At 45.2% G+C, this 20,311-nt stretch overlaps 1 protein-coding gene across 1 annotated transcript; it reads right to left on the bottom strand.

Moving 5' to 3' along the window:
* Positions 1 to 31: 31 nt before the first annotated feature.
* On the bottom strand, positions 32 to 18,731 carry LOC114018522. Its single transcript, XM_037911568.2, has 6 exons — positions 18,711 to 18,731; positions 17,599 to 17,616; positions 14,337 to 14,538; positions 10,792 to 11,000; positions 7,814 to 7,858; positions 32 to 286 (listed from the first exon to the last, which is right to left on the bottom strand). Exons 1-6 carry the CDS (start codon positions 18,729 to 18,731, stop codon positions 179 to 181), a joined length of 603 nt encoding a protein of 200 aa, XP_037767496.2. The 3' UTR covers positions 32 to 178.
* Positions 18,732 to 20,311: the final 1,580 nt, after the last annotated feature.

Raw genomic sequence — 20,311 nt, 5'->3', positions numbered from 1 at the left:
GCTTCCCAGCTTATGGCTGCCTCTGCTGCTTAGCCAGAGATCTTAGCCTAAGAACAGGGCTTCAGATTATACCTCTATAACTAGCTAAATGATAAACATATACGTAAATTCTTAAAGTATAGGCCTTTACAGATAAGCCTGAATATCTATATCCTACCAAACATTATTTTTTATGTCCTTATGAAATATTGCGTAAGGGAATTTCTCTCAGTGGCATGTTGTTCTGAAATTGGCCGGCTCTGTTGTACTCATTCTGATCCACTTGTCCTGTCATGTTCAGGGGCACCTAGAAGAGAATAGAATAAAAAAAAAAACAACTTTATGAAGAAGAAACCCCATGGCTGTAGGGGAAGCACTAATGCAGTGGACTCGTGGCTCTCCCCTGCTTTCATTCTCTGGGCTGCTTTGTAATAGAAATCTTCTCTAGAGTCATGTCTGTGCTCAGAGGTGACCTGTACCTGCTGATAGTGGGGGGACACAATTTAAAGGTTTGGCTGCCCCCCAGAACAGCTCAAGTCATGTCCTCCCTTGCCCTCAGTCTCCTCTCCCTCCATCTCCCAGCTGCTCCTGCCTCTCCCCAGGGCAGAAATCTGGGGGAAACACATGATTCCATGTGCCCCAACACACGCATCGCCTCTGTCTGTGCTATACAACTGTAGTGCCATGGTATAGACACTCCCTACAGCAAAAGAAAGGGTTTTTCTGCTTTTGTAGGTAATCCACCTCTCTGAGGGGCATAGAATTCTTCTGTCAACCTAGCCATGTCGACACTCGGGATTAGATCATCTTAACTGCAGCACTGTAGGATGTGAATTTAGATTGACTTAGCTTTTAAGTGTAGAACAGTCTTCAGATACCCGACTTCTCCCAGCATCTTGTACCTCAGAATAACGGTCCTGAATTTCCACTGTATTTTCCTTGAGTGTAAAGTGGATGTAAATTGTTGACAAGTCAGACTGCTAGTTTTTATGTCCACTTTGCACTTGTCTGAATGACTATGCAAGAGGCATAGGATAGCTCCCCAATATACCAACCTCTTCGTGGGCCACCTTGAAGAAGAATTTCTTGACAAAGGCACCGCAAATCCAATGAAATACCTGAAATTTATTGATGACATTTTCATCCTCTGGACAGACGACTTAAACTCCCTTGTAGATTTCCACCACAATTTCAACAATCATTACCCATCCATTAAACTCTCTCTGGAACACTCCCACACCAGCATCAACTTCCTGGATACCACGATCAGCTTCAACAATGGAATCCAAACAGACAACCATATACATATAAGAAACCCTGGATCACCACACCAACCTTCATAGATCCAGTAATCACCCCAAACACACCAAGAAGTCTGTTTTCTTCAGCCAGCCACTCAGATACCTCTGACTATGCGCCAAGGAGAAAGTCTGGGATATAAACCTTAAACTCAAAACCACCTTCACCAAACAAGGACACACCACCAGAGAAGTAGATTGCAACATGGTACTGGCCACTCAGATGCCTCAAGAGAACCTGCTTCAATACAGAAATAAAACCCCCTCTGACTGCATACCCCTAGTTGTCACCTACCACCCCACAGTGGAACCCATACAGGGTATCATGAAACAACAACAACCCATCCTCAATGGGGACCCCATCCTGAAATAAATTTTTCCTGAACCCCCTCTTCTGGCCTTCAAACACCCCCTCACAACCTCTGCAAGCTCATCAGCAGAAGCAAGCTCCCCACAGACCAGGACGTATCAACTCAAAGCAGCATCAAAACCTGCCAGAACAACAGATGCAAAACCTTCAAATATATCTCCACTGCTACAGCATTCAACACCCCCCACAATGCAACGTTCAAGATCTATGGGTCCTACACTTACCTATCACAACATATAGCATACCTCATCCAATGCATTAAATGCCCCAACAACAACTATGTGGGTGAAACCGGACAATCACTAAGCTCTCGAATGAACTCACACAGGAAAATGATAAAAGACAACACCCTATCACCTGTGGGTGAACACTTTTCATACAATGATAACTCCATATCTGTCCTATCATGCCTCATCTTCAAAGGAAACCTGCACACCACTTTCAAAAGAGGAGCCTGGGAGCTTAAATTCATAACTCTGCTAGACACTAAAAACCATGGACTGAACACAGACACTGGTCCATTCATGGCTTATTACAACAACCTATAACCCATTAACAACCCCCCATCCGTTTCCTCCCCTTTACTTTCCTCCCTATTACTGGAGGGGCCACTTCACCAGCCACTTCACTTGTTAATGGGCCACTTCACCTTGAACGGTCCCATGAAATATGTATTAACTACTTATCCGAAACAATCTGTTCCACCCTGTATTTAGCTACGACGCTCTAAGTACGTTTCCCAGACATAAGGATGAGCTCTGTGTAGATCGAAAGCTTGTCTCTCTCACCAACCAAAGTTGGTCCAATAAAAGATATAACCTCTACACAAGGGACAAGCAGTGGCCAACCAAGCCTGATGCTTCACTCTGCAGACCGCTACCCATCATGCAGTACTGATGCAATAAGTAAAATACATTAAATACAGCATACTGCAAAATATCGCTGTGTATAGAGTTTTCGTATTGAAAGCTCCCCATGTGCCTTACAAACTATGGCATCAAGAGTGCTTCTTCAGGGACACCGGCACATCAGAGGGGATAAGGCGGTGAATTGCCCGTGTTGGGGTGCCTGGAGGCAGAATACTCCAGACATGCTAGGGGGAGAAGAGGGCCTTTCTGCACATTGGAAAAGATGAAGCCCGTGCCCCGCTCACTGCTCTCTTGCTGGTATGCAGAGAGGGAAAAGAATAAGATTTAAAAATTAAAATACCCTTTTTGGGGGTTTATTTTTTCACCCCAAAAGGAGAAGTATGAGAGATTCTGTGAAGTCCACCAGAAACTTCATTATTTCTATTGATTTTCCATGGAAGGTGATCAGATGCTGTGGTGAGGGACAGCAGTATAAAACCGTGAGGTGCACAGTTCTGCTAGAAACAAGCCCACTTTGGGGTTGCTAGCACTGCTGCAGCTTTAACTGCTGCCACTTGTGCTGTACCCAGCATGAGCAGCCCAATTACAGTTGTTGGTCGTGCATCTGACACAGGATGCTCTCCAGTAGCACCTCAGAGTTACAGACACCTCGGGAATGGAGAATGTTCGTAACTCTGAACAAAACATTATGGTTCTTTCAAAAGTTTACAACTGAACGTTGACTTAATACAGCGTTGAGACTTTACTATGAAGAAGAAAAATGATGCTTTTAACCATCTTAATTTAAAGGAAACAAACACAGAGTTTCCTTACTTTGTAAAATCTTTTTTTTTTTTTAAACATTCCCTTTATTTTTTTAGTAGTTTACGTTTAACACAGCACTGTACTGTATTTGCTTTTATGCCCTCCCCCCTTGCAGGCTGCTAGAGCTGTGGCTCCAATCTGAGCCAGAATGGCGACACTACAGTTAAATGGCTCCTTAGCCCAACCCAACTGGCACAGGCCAGCTGCCGGTGTCTTATTGCGGTGTAGACACACCATGAGGGGCTACATTGAAAACTGGACTCCTCAGGCCCCTTCAGAGACACTGCCTGCCCTGTTGTCAAGGTAACAGGAAACCAGAGGGAGGAAGTTCTCTAGGAGAGGTTCTCTGGCCTCTGATGTAGGACGTCCAGGTACATGGTCATAAGAGTCCATTCTGGCCTTCAAAGCTTTGACTCTCAGGCTACCCCAGGAACTGCATTCCCAGCCCAGCCCAACTCCTCTGACAACTGGCCCTAATGAAAAACCAGCTGCCATTCACAGGCTGGGACCTGCCTATGAGATTCCCCACCCCCACCAACCCCATTAAGCAATGTGCCCTGGCTATCTGGTTTTCATTTTCTATGGACACTGCTGATCTAAAGCTAGTCAGTTTCAGTAATTTCTACTACAACAATTAGGGCCCAAGTTTGAAAGGACACTATAATCGGTGCCAGCATTTATCTGTGGCTGCAAGTTACAGGATTTAGCAATTTACCTACCTGATGATCCCTGTGCCTCCCAAACCCTAGGAACCGCAGGAACCTTCCCCACCTTCTGTTTAGCGCAGGTGGAGCTACCATGCCCCAACAGAGGCACCTCTGAGCGATGAAGATCTAGTTCTTTATCGCTGTCGGACTTTGTTCCCTTCAAGCCCGGGCACTCAGATGCTGTGGATCTGTCTTGGTGAGGTGAGCCCCTTCCACAAAAGTGTAACCAGTCCACCTCTCTTCTCCAAAATCCCCTGAACAGTCCCGCTCACCCCCTGCCACACGCATGCCAAAACCCAAGGAAATTACCACCAAAATACATCCATAGCCATCAGTTAAGGCTGCCTAAATGACACCTCCCCAAATGCAAGCCCTTAAAGCCAGGGAAAAAATTGTTCACTGTCCATAGCATCCATCACTGCACTAACCACTCTCACTGACAGATTCCAGCTGTCCACCAGGAAACTCCCAGTTTAGACAAACACACAACATTCCTGTAACTGACACCCTAACACAGAATCCTGAGGCCAACTGCAGTAATTTGAATATATAATGACTTGAGCATCAGAATATGTGATTGTCTCTTATGTGTAGGACTGCTAGCCATCCTCATCTCCTGGCTGCTCGGCAGAAGACGGTGCAATAGGACTACTAGCCATCCTCATCTCCTGGCTGCTCGGCAGAAGACGGTGCAATATGACTGCCGGCAGGACTAAAGAGAATGACATGGTCGAGTCACTCCTATTTCAGTCCCTGTGCCCATGTCTGCCCAGGCGCTCCTGACTGACCTTACTGAGGTGGCCAAGAGCACCTAGGACATGATGACAATAGTTATCAGGCCTATTGCACCGTCTGCTGCCACAAGGCAATGGGTTGCTGCTGCTGTGTAGCAATGCAGTACCGCGTCTGCCAGCACCCAGGAGAGGTACGGTGACAGTGAGCAGAGCTGGCTCCATGCTTGCCGTGGTATGGCGTCTGCACAGGTAACCCAGGAAAACAGGCGCAAAATGATTGTCTGCCATTGCTTTCATGGAGGGAGGGCCTGACGACATGTACTCAGAACCACCCGTGACAATGTTTTTGCCCCATTAGGCATTGGGATCTCAACCCAGAATTCCAATGGGCGGCGGAGACTGTGGGAACTGTGGGATAGCTACCCACAGTGCAACGCTCCGGAAGTCGATGCTAGCCTCAGTACTGTGGAAGCACTCCGCCGAGTTAATGCACTTAATGCACTTAGAGCATTTTGTGTGGGGACACAGACAATCGACTATATAAAAACGATTTCTAAAAAAATGACTTCTATAAATTCAACCTAATTTCGTAGTGTAGACAAACACTGAGAGAGGTTAGTGCAAGGATGATTCTTATGACAGGTGAACAACGTTTCCCTTCACTGGTTGTTTGCCTGCTTTTAAGGACTTGTACGGATCAGCAAGGAAAGCTACCTTGCTGAGGTCAGAACATGTAGGGATAAAGTGAGAAAGGCTAAAAGTCAAATAGAGTTGGACCTTGCAAAGGGAATTAAAACCAATAGTAAAAGGTTCTATAGCCATATAAATAAGAAGAAAACAAAGAAAGAAGAAGTGAGACCGCTAAACACTGAGGATGGAGTGGAGGTTCAGGATAATCTAGGCATGGCCCAATATCTAAACAAATACTTTGCCTCAGTCTTTAATAAGGCTAAAGAGGATCTTAGGGATAATGGTAGCATGACAAATGGGAACGAGGATATGGAAGTAGATATTACCATATCTGAGGTAGAAGCGAAACTCGGACAGCTTAATGGGACTAAATCGGGGGGCCCACATAATCTTCGTCCAAGAATATTAAAGGAATTGGCACATGAAATTGCAAGCCCATTAGCAAGAATTTTTAATGAATCTGTAAATTCAGGGGTTGTACCATATGACTGGAGAATTGCTAACACAGTTCCTATTTTTTAGAAAGGGGAAAAAAAGCGATCCAGGTAACTACAGGCCTGTTAGTTTGACATCTGTAGTATGCAAGGTCTTGGAAAAAATTTTGAAGGAGAAAGTAGTTAAGGACATTGAGGTCAATGGTAAATGGGACAAAATACAACATGGTTTTACAAAAGGTAGATCGTGCCAAACCAACCTGATCTCCTTCTTTGAGAAAGTAACAGATTTTTTAGACAAAGGAAACACAGTGGATCTAATTTACCTAGATTTCAGTAAGGCGTTTGATACGTTGCCACATGGGGAATTATTAGTTAAATTGGAAAAGATGGGGATCAATATGAAAATTGAAAGGTGGATAAGGAATTGGTTAAAAGGGAGACGACAGCGGGTCATACTGAAAGATGAACTGTCAGGCTGGAGGGAGGTTACCAGTGGAGTTCCTCAGGGATTGGTTTTGGGACCAATCTTATTTAATCTTTTTACTACTGACCTCGACACAAAAAGTGGGAGTGTGCTAATAAAGTTTGTGGATGACACAAAGCTGGGAGGTATTGCCAATTTAGAGAAGGACCGGGATATCATACAGGAGGATCTGGATGACCTTGTAAACTGGAGTAATAGTAATAGGATGAAATTTAATAGTGAGAAGTGTAAGGTCATGCATTTAGGGATTAATAACAAGAATTTTAGTTATAAGCTGGGGACGCATCAATTAGAAGTAACGGAGGAGGAGAAGGACCTTGGAGTATTGGTTGACCACAGGATAACTATGAGCTGCCAATGTGATATGGCTGTGAAAAAAGCTAATGCAGTCTTGGGATGCATCAGGCAAGGTATTTCCAGTAGAGATAAGGAGGTGTTAGTACCGTTATACAAGGCACTGGTGAGATCTCATCTGGAATACTGTTTGCAGTTCTGGTCTCCCATGTTTAAGAAGGATGAATTCAAACTGGAACAGGTACAGAGAAGGGCTACTAGGATGATCCGAGGAACGGAAAACTTGTCTTATGAACGGAGACTCAAGGAGCTTGGCTTGTTTAGCCTAACCAAAAGAAGGTTGAGGGGAGATATGATTGCTCTCTATAAATATATCAGAGGGATAAATACTGGAGAGGGAGAGGAATTATTTAAGCTCAGTACCAATGTGGACACAAGAACAAATGGACATAAACTGGCCATCGGGAAGTTTAGACTTGAAATTAGACAAAGGTTTCTAACCATCAGAGGAGTAAAGTTCTGGAATAGCCTTCCACGGGCAGCAGTGGGGGCAAAAGACCTATCTGGCTTCAAGATTAAACTCAATAAGTTTATGGAGGAGATGGTATGATGGGATAACATGATTTTGGCAATTAATTGATCTTTAAGTATTCATGGTAAATAGGCCCAATGGCCTGTGATGGGATGTTAGATGGGGTGGGATCTGAGTTACTACAGAGAATTCTTTCCTGGGTATTTGGCTGGTAAATCTTGCCCACATGCTCAGAGTTCAGCTGATCGCCATATTTGGGGTCGGGAAGGAATTTTCCTCCAGGCAGATTGGAAGAGGCCCTGGGGGTTTTTCGCCTTCCTCCGTAGCATGGGGCACGGGTCACTTGCTGGAGGATTCTCTGCACCTTGAAGTCTTTAAACCATGATTTGAGGACTTCAATAGCTCAGACATAGGTGAGAGATTTATTGCAGGAGTGGGGGGTAAGATTCTGTGGCCTGCATTGTGCAGGAGGTCAGACTAGATGATCATAATGGTCCTTCTGACCTTAAAATCTATGAATCTATGTCACGTAGGTAGCCTTAACTGGTGGTGATGTTGTATTTAATGGTAACTCTTTCTAGGCTGGTAGCATGTAGAGTAGTGGGGAATACTCACCTGTTCTCCTGCATCATTTCCATTGCCATCTTCTACAAAAGTAAACTGCAAAAGAAAGAAGCTTGTTAACTGGGTGCCATGGGGAAATCTTTCTTTTTTGGCATTTTGTTTAGGGCTGGTTGCGACAGATGCCCATTTCCTAAATATCCTGGGCAAACCTGATTGAATTAAGTTAAGTCTCACTGTATTTATGTACCACCATGGGCCAGGGTTTGTCTGTAATTCCATAGGGGAGGTGAACCAGGACCCCCAAGGAACTAAGACCAGTGGGGTGTGACACAGAGACTATTTTTTGCAGGTCACTCCTCTTGTCAGGCCTGACATACTCACTACACCTCACACTGGTGCAGTGCTGCCCAGAGGATTCAGGGGGCCTGGGGCAAAGCAATTTTGGGGGCCCCTTCCATAAAAAAAAGTTGCAATACTATTGTACTCTACGGGGCCTGGGGGCCTGGGGCAAATTGCCCTGTTTCCCCCCCCCCCCCCGGGCAGCCCTGCACTGGTGTCAAGATACTTATTTAAAAGGTGACATGTAACATTGTTTGAAATCTACTAACACACTGGTCATTAATTTCACTGTGAAATGTTTGTAACAACTCTGTAGGTGAAATTATGAAATTACTCTCTGATAACTGTGTCCTGGAGACTGCGAACAGACAAACAAGATAAAACACTGCATATTGCTGCATGGGGGCGTTTAGCGAGCTGGTGTGGTTCCCCACCGCCCTGGAGAGGGACGAGTCTCTCTCGATACCAAAGTGGGCGGAGCCAGCGAATCCTGCACCTGCTCCCCAGAGGTCAAGGCACGGGACAGGAAGTATAAAAGCCTAACCCCAGAGCTCACTAGAAGAGCAGCCGCCGGAAAGGCCAGATGCCTGCGGCCTAGCTCCTGGTTGGGAGACCCCGAAAACCGGTGGTGGACCCAAAGACTGGCCTGACACCGACCAGAGCCCGGAGAAGCTGTCAAGCCTACCCTTGCCAGTTACCCTGAGGAGCCCATGGTATTTGACCCCCCGGAGGACATCGTCCGGACCCAGGTACCTCTAGAGAGGGAGTTAGGAAGTAGCCCAGGGGCAGCCGACCCTAGTCTAGCTGCAGCACTGCCAGAGCCTATGTCAGTGTGTTGTGGCCAGGATCCCCACTGACTTAGCAGCAGGCCTTCTGCCGCTGCTAGGACCCCGGGCTGGAACGCAGTGGAGTGGGTGGGCCTACATCCCCCCGCCACCCAACTTGTGGGTGCTAGTCTCCCCCTCTCCCAGGCCCCTCTGAGCCAAGGGCCTGGGCTTGCTGTTTACCTGCCTTTGCTCAGCCCCTGCCTGAGACCCTGAGCCACTGACGCTCTGTTGCTCTGCCCCGACCCAGGGATGGGGCCTGCTAATTATATAATAGTTGCTCAGCTCCTGCCTGAGGTCCTGAGCTCGTGACTCACTATTGCCTGCCGATCGCAGGCCGGGCGTGAATAACTGTTTGTGTTTGCCTCTACTGCTGCCGCGGTGAGAGACTCCTGCGGCCAGGCTAATTCCCTGTCAACAACCGAAAGGAAGTACCGAGGCAGAGTGGTTCCCCACCGCCCCAGAGAGGGACGAGCCCTGGCCAAACTCCTGTACAGGGCAGCTCTGGTAAGGATGTGCTATTACACTGACCAGCTCTAGTTGTATTTATAGATTTCTCACACTGAGATTGACTCCCGCAGTGGAAGCTGGGCAAGCTCCAGTGTTAAAGAATGAGACAGAACCAGCTGCCAGTAAGAAGGTATACAGCGGCCAGCCCACAACGCACACGGCGATGGTGACTTGGTTCATGCAAGTCCTTGTGTAGTGCTCACCAAAGTGCAAATGGCTGCTGCTCAGCAGTGGGAGTGGGGGCTAGCATAGTCACCCTCACTGAGCAGTAGTAAGGTTCAGTTCCTTCTTCACAAGTGTGCAGGGTGCAAAGGGATGCAGGCGTGAGAGAGGAGAGAGTTAATCCTGACCCTCACCATCCCTATGAGGCACTTAGCTACACAATGCTCTTAGCCCTCCCTCTGGCTGTGCCGCAGTGTCTCGTTAGTGCAGCATTGCGTTCCCCTGCACTCCTGGGCCTGCTCATCACTTTTTAGCTTGCGCTTAGGCAGGGCGAAGTCCCATCAATGGCTGGCTGGGCACCCTGCTAGTAGGGCTGGGAAGCAATATCTTAGGTTGGTCCTCACAATGTGCTTATGACCAGAGGCGCCATCTTTGAGTTGCCAGGGAGTGCTCAACCCCCAGTCTGCCCCAGGCCCCGTCCCCACTCCACCCCTTCCCTCAAGCCCCCATCCCCACCCTGCCTCTTCCTGCTGCTGCTCTGCCTCCGCCCTGCGTCTTCCCACTCTGTTCCACTGCCACCCACTCCCCCAAGTGTGCCCTGCCCTCGCTTCTCCCCCACCCTCCAGTGCCTCCTGCATGCTGAACAGCTGATCCGCAGTGGGTGGGAGGCCCTGGGGAGAGGGGAGGAGCTGATGGGAGGGCTGCTGGTGGGTGCTGAGCACCTACTATTTTTTCCCTGTGGGTGCTCCAGCCCCGGAGCACCCATGGAGTCAGTGCCTGTGCTTATGACGCTAAAAGAAATCACACAGAGGTACAGTCATGTGCCATCAGCATTAGCTAGTAAGACACAGAGCAAAGAGAACAAACTCAATCCCACTCATCCCCACACCAACCAGAGGCTGTTTTCAGGAGGCTGTTTCTAAGCTTGAGCCTGAGAATTCATCAGGACGACTAAATATTATGAGAGAGGCTAAACGCTAGAGAGGGGTTGCTGTGCTGTGTCTACAAGGGGTGCAGCTCAGATCCCTCAGCCCAGGCAGATGGGGTCCTAAGGCAGTCTTAAACCACTTTGTGTCCTCTGAATGTCAGTCTGCTCTCTGGGCTGCAGAGGCTCCCAGCATCACTTCAACAGAAAAGTGGATGAAGCTCACAACCCCTCCGACTCCACTTGGTTTGCCCCATTTACGTACTTACTATTTCATGGTAAAACTTTTCCATATCCAAAAGGGAAAGTGCAAAATGGATGCAGTTGTTTGTGACACAGTGGTATGTTGTCTCAGCATTCAGCATGGCATCTACCTTCTTCAGGAAAGCGTCTTTATTGATTCCTCGTTTAAGTCTCAAAATCTGACATTTCCCCCTGGTTCTTTCCATAGCATCGATTCCTTGTATGTGGACGATTCCTTTAAAAGAACCAATAGCATTCAGTGGCCTGTTAACATTCACTGTGACGTGAGAGAGATGGAAATGTGTGCATTTGCCTTCCTAAGAGGTACAGATCCAATATCATATGAGGTAGGGTGACCATCCATCCTGTTTTTAAAGGGACAGTCCTTTTTTTGGGGAGTTTTTCTTACATAGGCACCTATTACCCTCCGCCCCCTGTCCCGTTTTTTCACAGTTGCTATCTCGTAACTCTAATATGAGGGATAGGATCACTGGCAGGATTGGCGCTCAATGTGCACAACAAAACCGCACTTCTGAAACAACATATGAAATCCAGTAAGTAAAACCCAGCAGATGGCCTGCAGGACAAAGTGGGACACTACATAACTCTGGACCTCTCCTATTTCCATTGTTGTCACATGATGCCAACCTAGAGAAAAGCCATCCTGATTGCTCACTTGGCCTTTCCCCATCCTCCCACCTTTATCTGTTCAAAACTGTGTCTAGACAATAGGGATCCTCCTTAAAATAAAACCTAGCGTGCATTATGGCTGAAATTTCCAAAGCTGCTTAAGGGATTTGGATGCCCAGATACCATTACCTTAGGGGATTTGGATGCCCAAGGCAGCTTTGAAACTCTCACCCTGTATTATATATCTGGCTAGTCTCAATATCTTTCTTGAAAAATAAATTAAGATCGTCAATCAAACCAAAGAAGCCTTGGAATTTGGGCTTAAGACTCACTATCAAGCCAAGCAAAACTAGAGATTAAGGCCCATCTGCCCTCTTAGCTACAGCATCACACTTGAAGAACATGGTCAGTTGGTTTTCTGTCCTGACCCCTTAGTCCTTTTCAGTGTCATGTCTTTCCAGGATACTGTCCACTAGTCTGTGAGAACTACATTCTTTGTTCCCAGATATCGGACTTAGCATTTGGCTGTATTAAAAACACATGTTCAAACGAGCCCATCTTACCAAGTGATCATCATTATTTATTACTCCACCAATATTTGTTGTGCATTGGTGCATCTTGGTCCCTCCTATTCTCTGCTTGGGGAATATCATAGTCTAGTCTCCAGAGGGCTAAAATAGTTTGCTCTAATTCTGGTTGTTGAGCTTGGGATGGGAGTGGCTAGGTGGTGATTAGTGGCTTGTGATATACCAGAGGTCAGAATGGATGCTCTCATGGTCCCTTCTGGCCTTAACCACTATGAAATGTCTTATAGAAGTTTAATTATTGTGACAGGGTCGGCCCAGACAGCTAGAGGAGAGTGATCGAAGAGAGATATTAGCCCCAGATTAAGCAGGTCCCTTGTTCTGGAACTGCCCAGGGGAAATCAGGAACTTGCTGGAACCAATTAAGGCAGGCAGGCTAATGAGGAGGACACCTGGAGCCAATTAAGAAGCTGCTAGAATCCATTAAGACAGGCAGGCTAATCAGGGCACCTGGTTTAAAAAGGACCTCACTCCAGTCAGTGAGGGGCACGCAAGGAGCGGAGAGTGAGAGGGCATGCTGCTGGAGGACTGAGGAGTACAAATGCTATCTGGCATCAGGAGGAAGGTCCTGTGGTGAGGATAAAGAAGGTGTTGGGAGGAGGCCATGGGGAAGTAGCCCAGGGAGTTGTAGCTGCCACACAGGTGTTACACGAAACACTGTAGACAGCTATGTTCCACAGGGCCCTAGGCTGGAATCTGGAGTAGAGGGCAGGCCCAGGTTCCCCACATCCCCCCAACTCCCTATTGGATACAGGAGGAGTTGACCTGGACTGTGGGTCCCACCAGAGGGGAAGGTCCCTGGCCTGTCCCCCAACCCACTAGGTGGATCAGCAGAGACTGCGGGGATTGTTCTCCTTCCTTTTCCCCATGCTGGCCAGTGATGAGGTTAGCTGAGTGAATGGCAGGTTTGAGCCACTAGCAAAAGTGGCCAAACTGAGGGCTGCCATGAATCTCTGAGGCGAGCAAATCCGCCAGTAAGCGCAGGACCCACCAAGGCAGAGGAGCAAATTTGTCACAGTATATTATGTCTACACAGTTACTTTTATCAGCCAAACTTGTAGTCTCATTAAACAAACAAACAAACTGTCTCGTGTTTACTTGACAAGTTCTATTTTCCATAAAACTTTTTTGATTGGCTTAATTATGCTGCCATCCTTTAATTCTCTACAGATCGCATCATGTGCAGGCCTTTCCATGACTTTTGTCCAGGATCAATGTCAGGCTAACAAGCCTATAGTTACCCAAGTCATCCTGTTTACCTTAGCCTTTTTTCCCTCCAGTCCTCTGGAATTTCCCGAGTGTTCCAAAATTTGTTAAAAATCACCATGACTGGTTCAGAGAGCCCCTGAACCAATTTCTTTTAATACTCTTGAGTTCACATTAGTGGGTCTTGCTGAGTTAGCATTTTTTAAATAAAACTTTAGTAGTTGCTGTTTAACATCTTCCTTTGTTACTGATGGAATAGAAAGTACATCTTATTATTTTAAGATATGAACACATCATCCTGCTTTTTTCAAAACACAGAACAGAAATATTTAGGGAATCCTTTTGCCTCTTCTGGATCATGACTGGGAATTTTATCAGCTTTGTCTAGAATCGGATCTATGCCAAAATCCTATACTAGGATTTCACTTGGTCCTGATACATTTAAATAATTCCTTCTTCTTGTCCTTAACCCTATTGGCCATAGACTTTTTTCATTCATACCTTCAGCTTCCCTTATCAATTGTCTGCATTGCCTAACTGCCAATTTGTACTCATTGCTATCATCATCCCCATTTTCCATTTGTTATATTTAAAAAAACCATATTTGGTGCTAATTGTTATTAAGGTATTTATAACACACTCATCCCTGTGGTGGCTCTTTCCAAATGAACTGTTCAGCTAATGAAAAACCCAAAGTAACCAGTAGATTTGCAGGGGAATCCCAAATCCAGAAATCATCTGGAAGACCAGAAGTGGCATACCCAGCTCAGAACTCACCAAGCAAAAGGGAAGGACGTATCTGAACTGTGCTGACAACTGAAGTGAATCTTCCACCTACAACACAATTTATCATATCTAACTGTCATTCCAAGTGCTTTCTACAGCACACAGTACTTCATAGTGTTAGGGTTGAAGATGACTTTGGAGTCCCTGGAACAGTCGTGTTAAGAAGCAGTTTAATTGACTAACTCTGTATTTGTCCTAACCATCCCCTTAGTTTGTTTGTCATCTTCACTTGTTTTGTCACATTTTAATTTAGTCTGTAAGCTTTCTGGGGCATGGTCCATCTGTCTAAATGTTTTTCCTGACACATCTAGCACACTTTTGGGTGCTAAGAAATAACTGATAGTAATAATAGTCTACCAACTTACCGTCAAAGTGTACAACTTTCTTGTTTCCACAGTAAACACCAGCGTGCTTCCAGCTGCTAGACTGTAGGGAGGTGTCCATACGAAATAAGATGATATCTCCCAGCTGTATGTTTTCTTTAGGCACAGTTTCAAAGAAGCAGTCAGAATAATTAAATGTAGCTTTCAGGGTAAATGATATTGATGTGCTCGCCCTCTGGCTTTTCTAAAATAGAAAAAATTGAAATGAAAATTAGAAAAAATAAAGGCTCATACCCCATTAGCTGGGGATCTTCAGGCAGTGTTTTTTGCCTGCCTCAAATATTTATTAATATTCTTGTAAGCAGCAAATATTAGCAGATTCATAAATTCCAAGGACAGAAGGAACCATTGTGATCATCTACTCTGGTCTCCTGCATAACACAGGCCTGAGAACTTCCCCAAAATATTTTGTTTGAACTACAGCAGATCTTTTAGAAATACATCCGATCTTGGTTTTAAAATTCCCAGTGACAGATCTATCACAACCTTGGTAAACTGCTCCAATGTAAATTACCCTCACAGATGTTTTATTTTCAGTCTGAATTTGTCTGACTTCAGTTTCTAGCCACTGGATCTTGTTCTACCTTTGTCTGATACACTGAAGAGCCCATTTTCAAATATTTGTTCCCTACGTAGGCACTTAAAGACTGATCAAATTACCCCTTAACTTTCTCTCTGTTAAGCTAAATAGCTTGCACTCCTTGAGTCTATCACTCCTGCCAGTAAAGTTCCTGCCCAAAAGTTCATGAAAAGTGAAGAGCCAAGAATGCAAATCGAAGTTGTTTTTAAAAATACAGTAAATATTTGCAGCAGCATTTGCCAAGCTCCAGTCAGCATCGGGCCTGCACATACCAGATGAAGCATTAGCAATGGAAGAAACTGCACACTAGGGGGCAATCTATAGTCAGGCTGTGCATGTGCTCAAGCCACAAGCAGAGCTGAAGTCACTGTCGGATGGTAGGAGTTCATTGAGATGCAGCTATCTACCTCTCTCTCTTTTCTGGGATTACTGTAGGCTTATTGCTTGGAGATCATACGTTAGATCATACTTTTGAGTTGGGTTTGGAAATTGAGGGGTGGCTGAGGAGCATGCTCTTATGGTGAGACAATTACCTCCTTTGGTGTGTGGCTAGGATGCTCCTAGTCTCCTCAAAGTTCTGGGCTAGGTCGTCTCTTATGACTTTTAAAACAAACGTTGTATTTGTGGATAATCTAAGCACTATACCCAGATGTACAGACACTCTTTTCTTTGCCTGTGTATTATATAATTTTAACATTAGCTTTAATAAAATTTTTATATTTACTAATGATCTGGAAATTGAATGTGAAGTGAGGTGACAAAATTTGCAGAAGACACACAGTTGATTAAGGTTAGTAAAGACCATAGAAGTCTGTGAGGAATTTCAGAGAGACCTAACCCAGTTAAGTGAATGGGCGACACGATGGCAGATGAAATTCAGTGTTAATTGATGCAAAGTAATGGACATTGGGTAGCTCACATTTTTCTCTCCACATACACCTTTCTGGGTTCTGAGTTAACAGTATCAACCCAAGAAAGAGCTCTGGGCGTCACTGTGGACAGCTCAATGAAAACCTCTTTGCAATGCGCAGCTGCCATCAAAAGAGCAAACATAATGTTAAGATGCTTAAGGAATAGGATGGAGAATAACACAGTAAATATTCAAATGCCTTTATATAAATGGTCTGGCATCATCTAGATACTGTGTGCAACAGGGCACACCATCTCCAGAAGGATAATGCAGAGCTAGTGGGGTTCAGAGAAGGCTGATAGTGGTCAGAGGCCTAGAAATGCGCTCCTATGAAAAGAGATTGAAAAGACTGAGATTGTTACCTTAGAAAGTAGACGAAAAAGCAGGGACATGAAAAAAGTCTATAAAATACTCACTGGTCTAGAGAAGGGTAGAGCGGGAGCTTCTGTTCTCCTTGTCTCCTAACACAAGAACTAGGGGGCATTCAATGAAATTAAAAGGTGGCAAATTTATAACAGCTAAAAGGAAATACTTTATCATGCAGTGTGCAATTTAACTGTAGAACTCACTGCCATAGGAAGCTACTAAGGCCAAGAACTTAACAAGATTCAAAAAGGGACTGGACATTTCTATTAACAACAAGGCTATACAGAGTCATAGTTAATACTAAACATTTTTTGGAAGGGACATTAAATTTTTTGCTTTAAGGCTTAAAGCCAATCTCTAAATAGTAGAGATCAATGGTGGTGGTGTCGGGGGGGGGTATTTCCCACATCTGCTACTCCAAGATTCTTTCCTGCCCCTAAAGCATTTGGTGCTGGCCACTGCCAGAGACAGGACACTGGGCTAGATGGAGGTTGGTTGTTATCCAGTCTCGTGGGTCCTATGTTCCTAGCAGTGATCTAGCTCCATTGAATATTCCACTGTTCTCTTCTGACGCGACATATCATGGTGGTCATGTTACAGTGTTTGTATTTTCATGAAATAATCACCAGTGATTATCGTTTGGGTACTGGGGTTGGGGTGGGGTGGGGGACTTTCCATTTGCATTATGATTACTCCTCCTCACTGCAATGAATATTCTTCTCTTTTACTTTGGATTAGACCTACCGTTTACAATCACAGGCTCTGTTCTTTTGCTGCTGAGCTCCCAGAATGCTCTGCTAGCTGGGACCCCCGATACTCTATTTGCAGAATTAGCCTGGCATTTCCCTGTTATAAGCTTGATTTACATGGAACCCTTTGACTCCTCTCTTTAAACAGCCCAGATTAGGTTAGGGTTACCATATTTCAGGTTCCCAAAAAGAGGAGATGGGGGGGGGGGGGAGGAGTGAGAGAAGAGCTAAAGGGGGGAAAGTTTGGGGAGATGGTGGGGGTACTCACTGGAGATAGGGAGCAGCACTCTGCCCCCCGTCACGGTGGAAGGGCAGCCGGCACAAGCCCAGGATGCAGTGACAGCTTGTCAGTTAGTGCCTCCCCAGGGCTGGAAGCTGGGGCCTGGGAGGGCGGGATCTAGTAGGTATAGGTTAATGAACCAATCAGCTCTGGGTTCAGAGGAATTGACCAATCAGGGCTCTTTCTGAGCTGCAGCCGCTGCTCTGAAAAAAATCTGGCCATTTCCTCTTATTTAAAAAATCCGCCGGGATAGAGGGTGGAGGATCAAAAAAAGAGGCAATGTCTGGGAAAACCTAGACATATGGAAACCCTAGATTAGATGGACAGACAGAAAGTCCAGGGAACACAGTTCCACTTATCTCAGACAAATTGCCGTTCTGTAAAGACAAAAATGAAAAACTAACATCAGTTTTGAAAGGCAATGAAACTTCCTGGTATTATTCCTCTGTAAAGAATCCAAGGTGGCCGAATTACTGAAAACAAAGGTGGAAAATACCTACTAGATCACCCCTCCTCCATCCCCCCAGGCTAGTGCAGGATTTCTCCTTACCTTATGCTGTATTTTCCAGGGCTTTGACCTGTCTAGTTTTAAATTATTCAGGCAATGGGATTCCTATCACTTCTGTTGAGAAATTAGTTTACAGTCCAAAGATCTCAAAGTTAGAGGCAGGGAGATGGAGAGGGACCACAGCACAGTGGGCGATAGATTTAACATCTCTCTTATATTACATTTCTTTTAGGTGCAGCATATTTTTATAATGACTAAGATTTTAGTTAGAATTTCCTTTCTGCCTCTGCTGACTGTCAATGGTTGACAAGCCAGGAAGCAATGGGCCCACTCTGGTTGCCACGCTTTCTTTACCTGATAATGGCAGCCACTTCTAGTCTGTCCATGCAACCCTGAAGCAGCTCCAGTTTTCACCTCTCCACCCCCATACATTTGCATTTCAGCAAGGAGGGGAATGTTGCTCCCAGCCGTTGCTGAAATGACTCAGTGCCTCTGATCAACAAAGAATTACAGCAGTAAGTATTTCAGTATTGCCAACTCCAAGCATTAAAAAATCATGAGACTGAGATTTCAATAATAGATTTTAGATTCTTTTTATTTGCTGTTGGGGCACTTAGGTCACCTTTTCATGCTTTTCTCCAGACTTGCAAGAGTTGGAAACTTGCTTTAAAAATAAATAAATAAAAAAGAGCTGAAATTCCCAAATAACCATTTGCTTCCAGAAGATGGGGGTTTAAGTAAAACTCCAACGACCACAATAAAAATACAAGCATTGGCAACACTGCTTACAACTAACCCCATGTTAAGTGCTGCACTCAGAAAGCCTTTTGCCGTGCAGATCAACAACTTTATAGAACCTACAAACTTACAAATCATTCTATATATTCTTAAAAGCTAGTAGATGGCACTCTTAACCAGCTTAGATGGACAGAAGGAAAGCCAAGTGAATCCTCTTCTGCTTACCTTAGATAAACCGCTGCCCATCTGTAAAGACAAAAATGAAAAACGAATATCAATCCTCAATGAAAATTATACTTAGTGTTTTTATTTCTTTTCCCTATTCCTGTACATCCTCTCTAGAATTTAATATTCCTTTTTTATACCTTATAAACCCACAGCGGGTCTATGGAGAGTTTTCTTCTTTACTCTAAGGAACTTCTTGTCCCATACCAACTTAATAATTCTTCTTTGAATGACTGTATCAGCTGGATGCAAGTAGGGGCAGGAGAATCCTAATTGTAGTTTGATTTCTAATAGACCCCAAATTGACAGATTAATGGATCACTTAACCCGTGTGAGCTAGTGCTGCCATAAAACTTACCTTTTAACAACTAAAACATGTAGGAGTCCTTGTGGCACCTTAAAGACTAACAAATTTATTTTGGCATAAGCTTTCGTGGGGTATAACCCACTTCATCAGTAGGTGGGTATAAATATAAAGCACATGAAAAGATGGGAGTTGCCTTATCAAGTGGGTGAAGACACATTTCAGATTTGGGGACGATTTATACCTTCAAGTCAGCAGCACTGCTATGGGTACCCGCATGGCTCCATAATATGCCAACATTTTTATAGCTGACTTAGAACAACGCTTCCTCAGCTCTCGTCCCCTAGCGCCCCTACTCTACTTGCGCTACATTGATGACATCTTCATCGTCTGGACCCAGGGGAAGGAGGCCCTTGAGGAATTCCACCAGGATTTCAACAATTTCCACCCCATCATCAACCTCAGCCTGGACCAATCCACACAAGAGATCCACTATCTGGACACTACAGTGCAAATAAGAGATGGTCACATTAACACCACCCTGTACCGGAAACCTACCAACCGCTATAGTTACCTACATGCCTCCAGTTTTCATCCAGACCACATCACACAATCCATTGTCTAGAGCCAAGTCCTAAGATACAACCGCATTTGCTCCAATCCCTCAGACAGAGACGAACACCTACAGGATCTCTATCAAGCATTCTTAAAACTACAATACCCACTGAGGAAGTGAAGAAACAGATTGACAGAGCCAGAAGGGTACCCAGAAGCCACCTACTACAGGACAGGCCCTACAAAGAAAGTAACAGAATGCCACTAGCCATCACCTACAGCCCCCAACTAAAACCTCTCCAGCTCATCATCAAGGATCTGAAGGACAATCCCTCACTCTCACAGACCTTGGGAGACAGGCCAGTCCTCGCTTACAGACAGCTCCCCAACCTGAAGCAAATACTCACCTGCAACTACACATCACACAACAAAAACACTAACCAATCCCTGTAACAAACCCCATTGCCAACTCTGTCCGCATATCTATTCAAGAGACACCGTCATAGGACATAACCACATGAGCCACACCATCAGAGGCTCGTTCACCCGCACACGTACCAATGTGATATGCCATCATGTGCCAGCAATGCCCCTCTGCCAGGTACATTGGCCATTCGCTACGCAAAAGAATAAATGGACACAAACCAGACATCAAGAATTGTAACATTCAAAAACCAGTAGGAGGGCACTTCAATCTCCCTGGACACTCAATAACAGACTTAAAAGTGGCCATTCTTCAACA

Source organism: Chelonia mydas, chromosome 10, assembly GCF_015237465.2.
Source record: "Chelonia mydas isolate rCheMyd1 chromosome 10, rCheMyd1.pri.v2, whole genome shotgun sequence".
NCBI lineage: Eukaryota > Metazoa > Chordata > Testudines > Cheloniidae > Chelonia > Chelonia mydas.
This window is presented reverse-complemented; position numbering and strand designations above follow the sequence as displayed.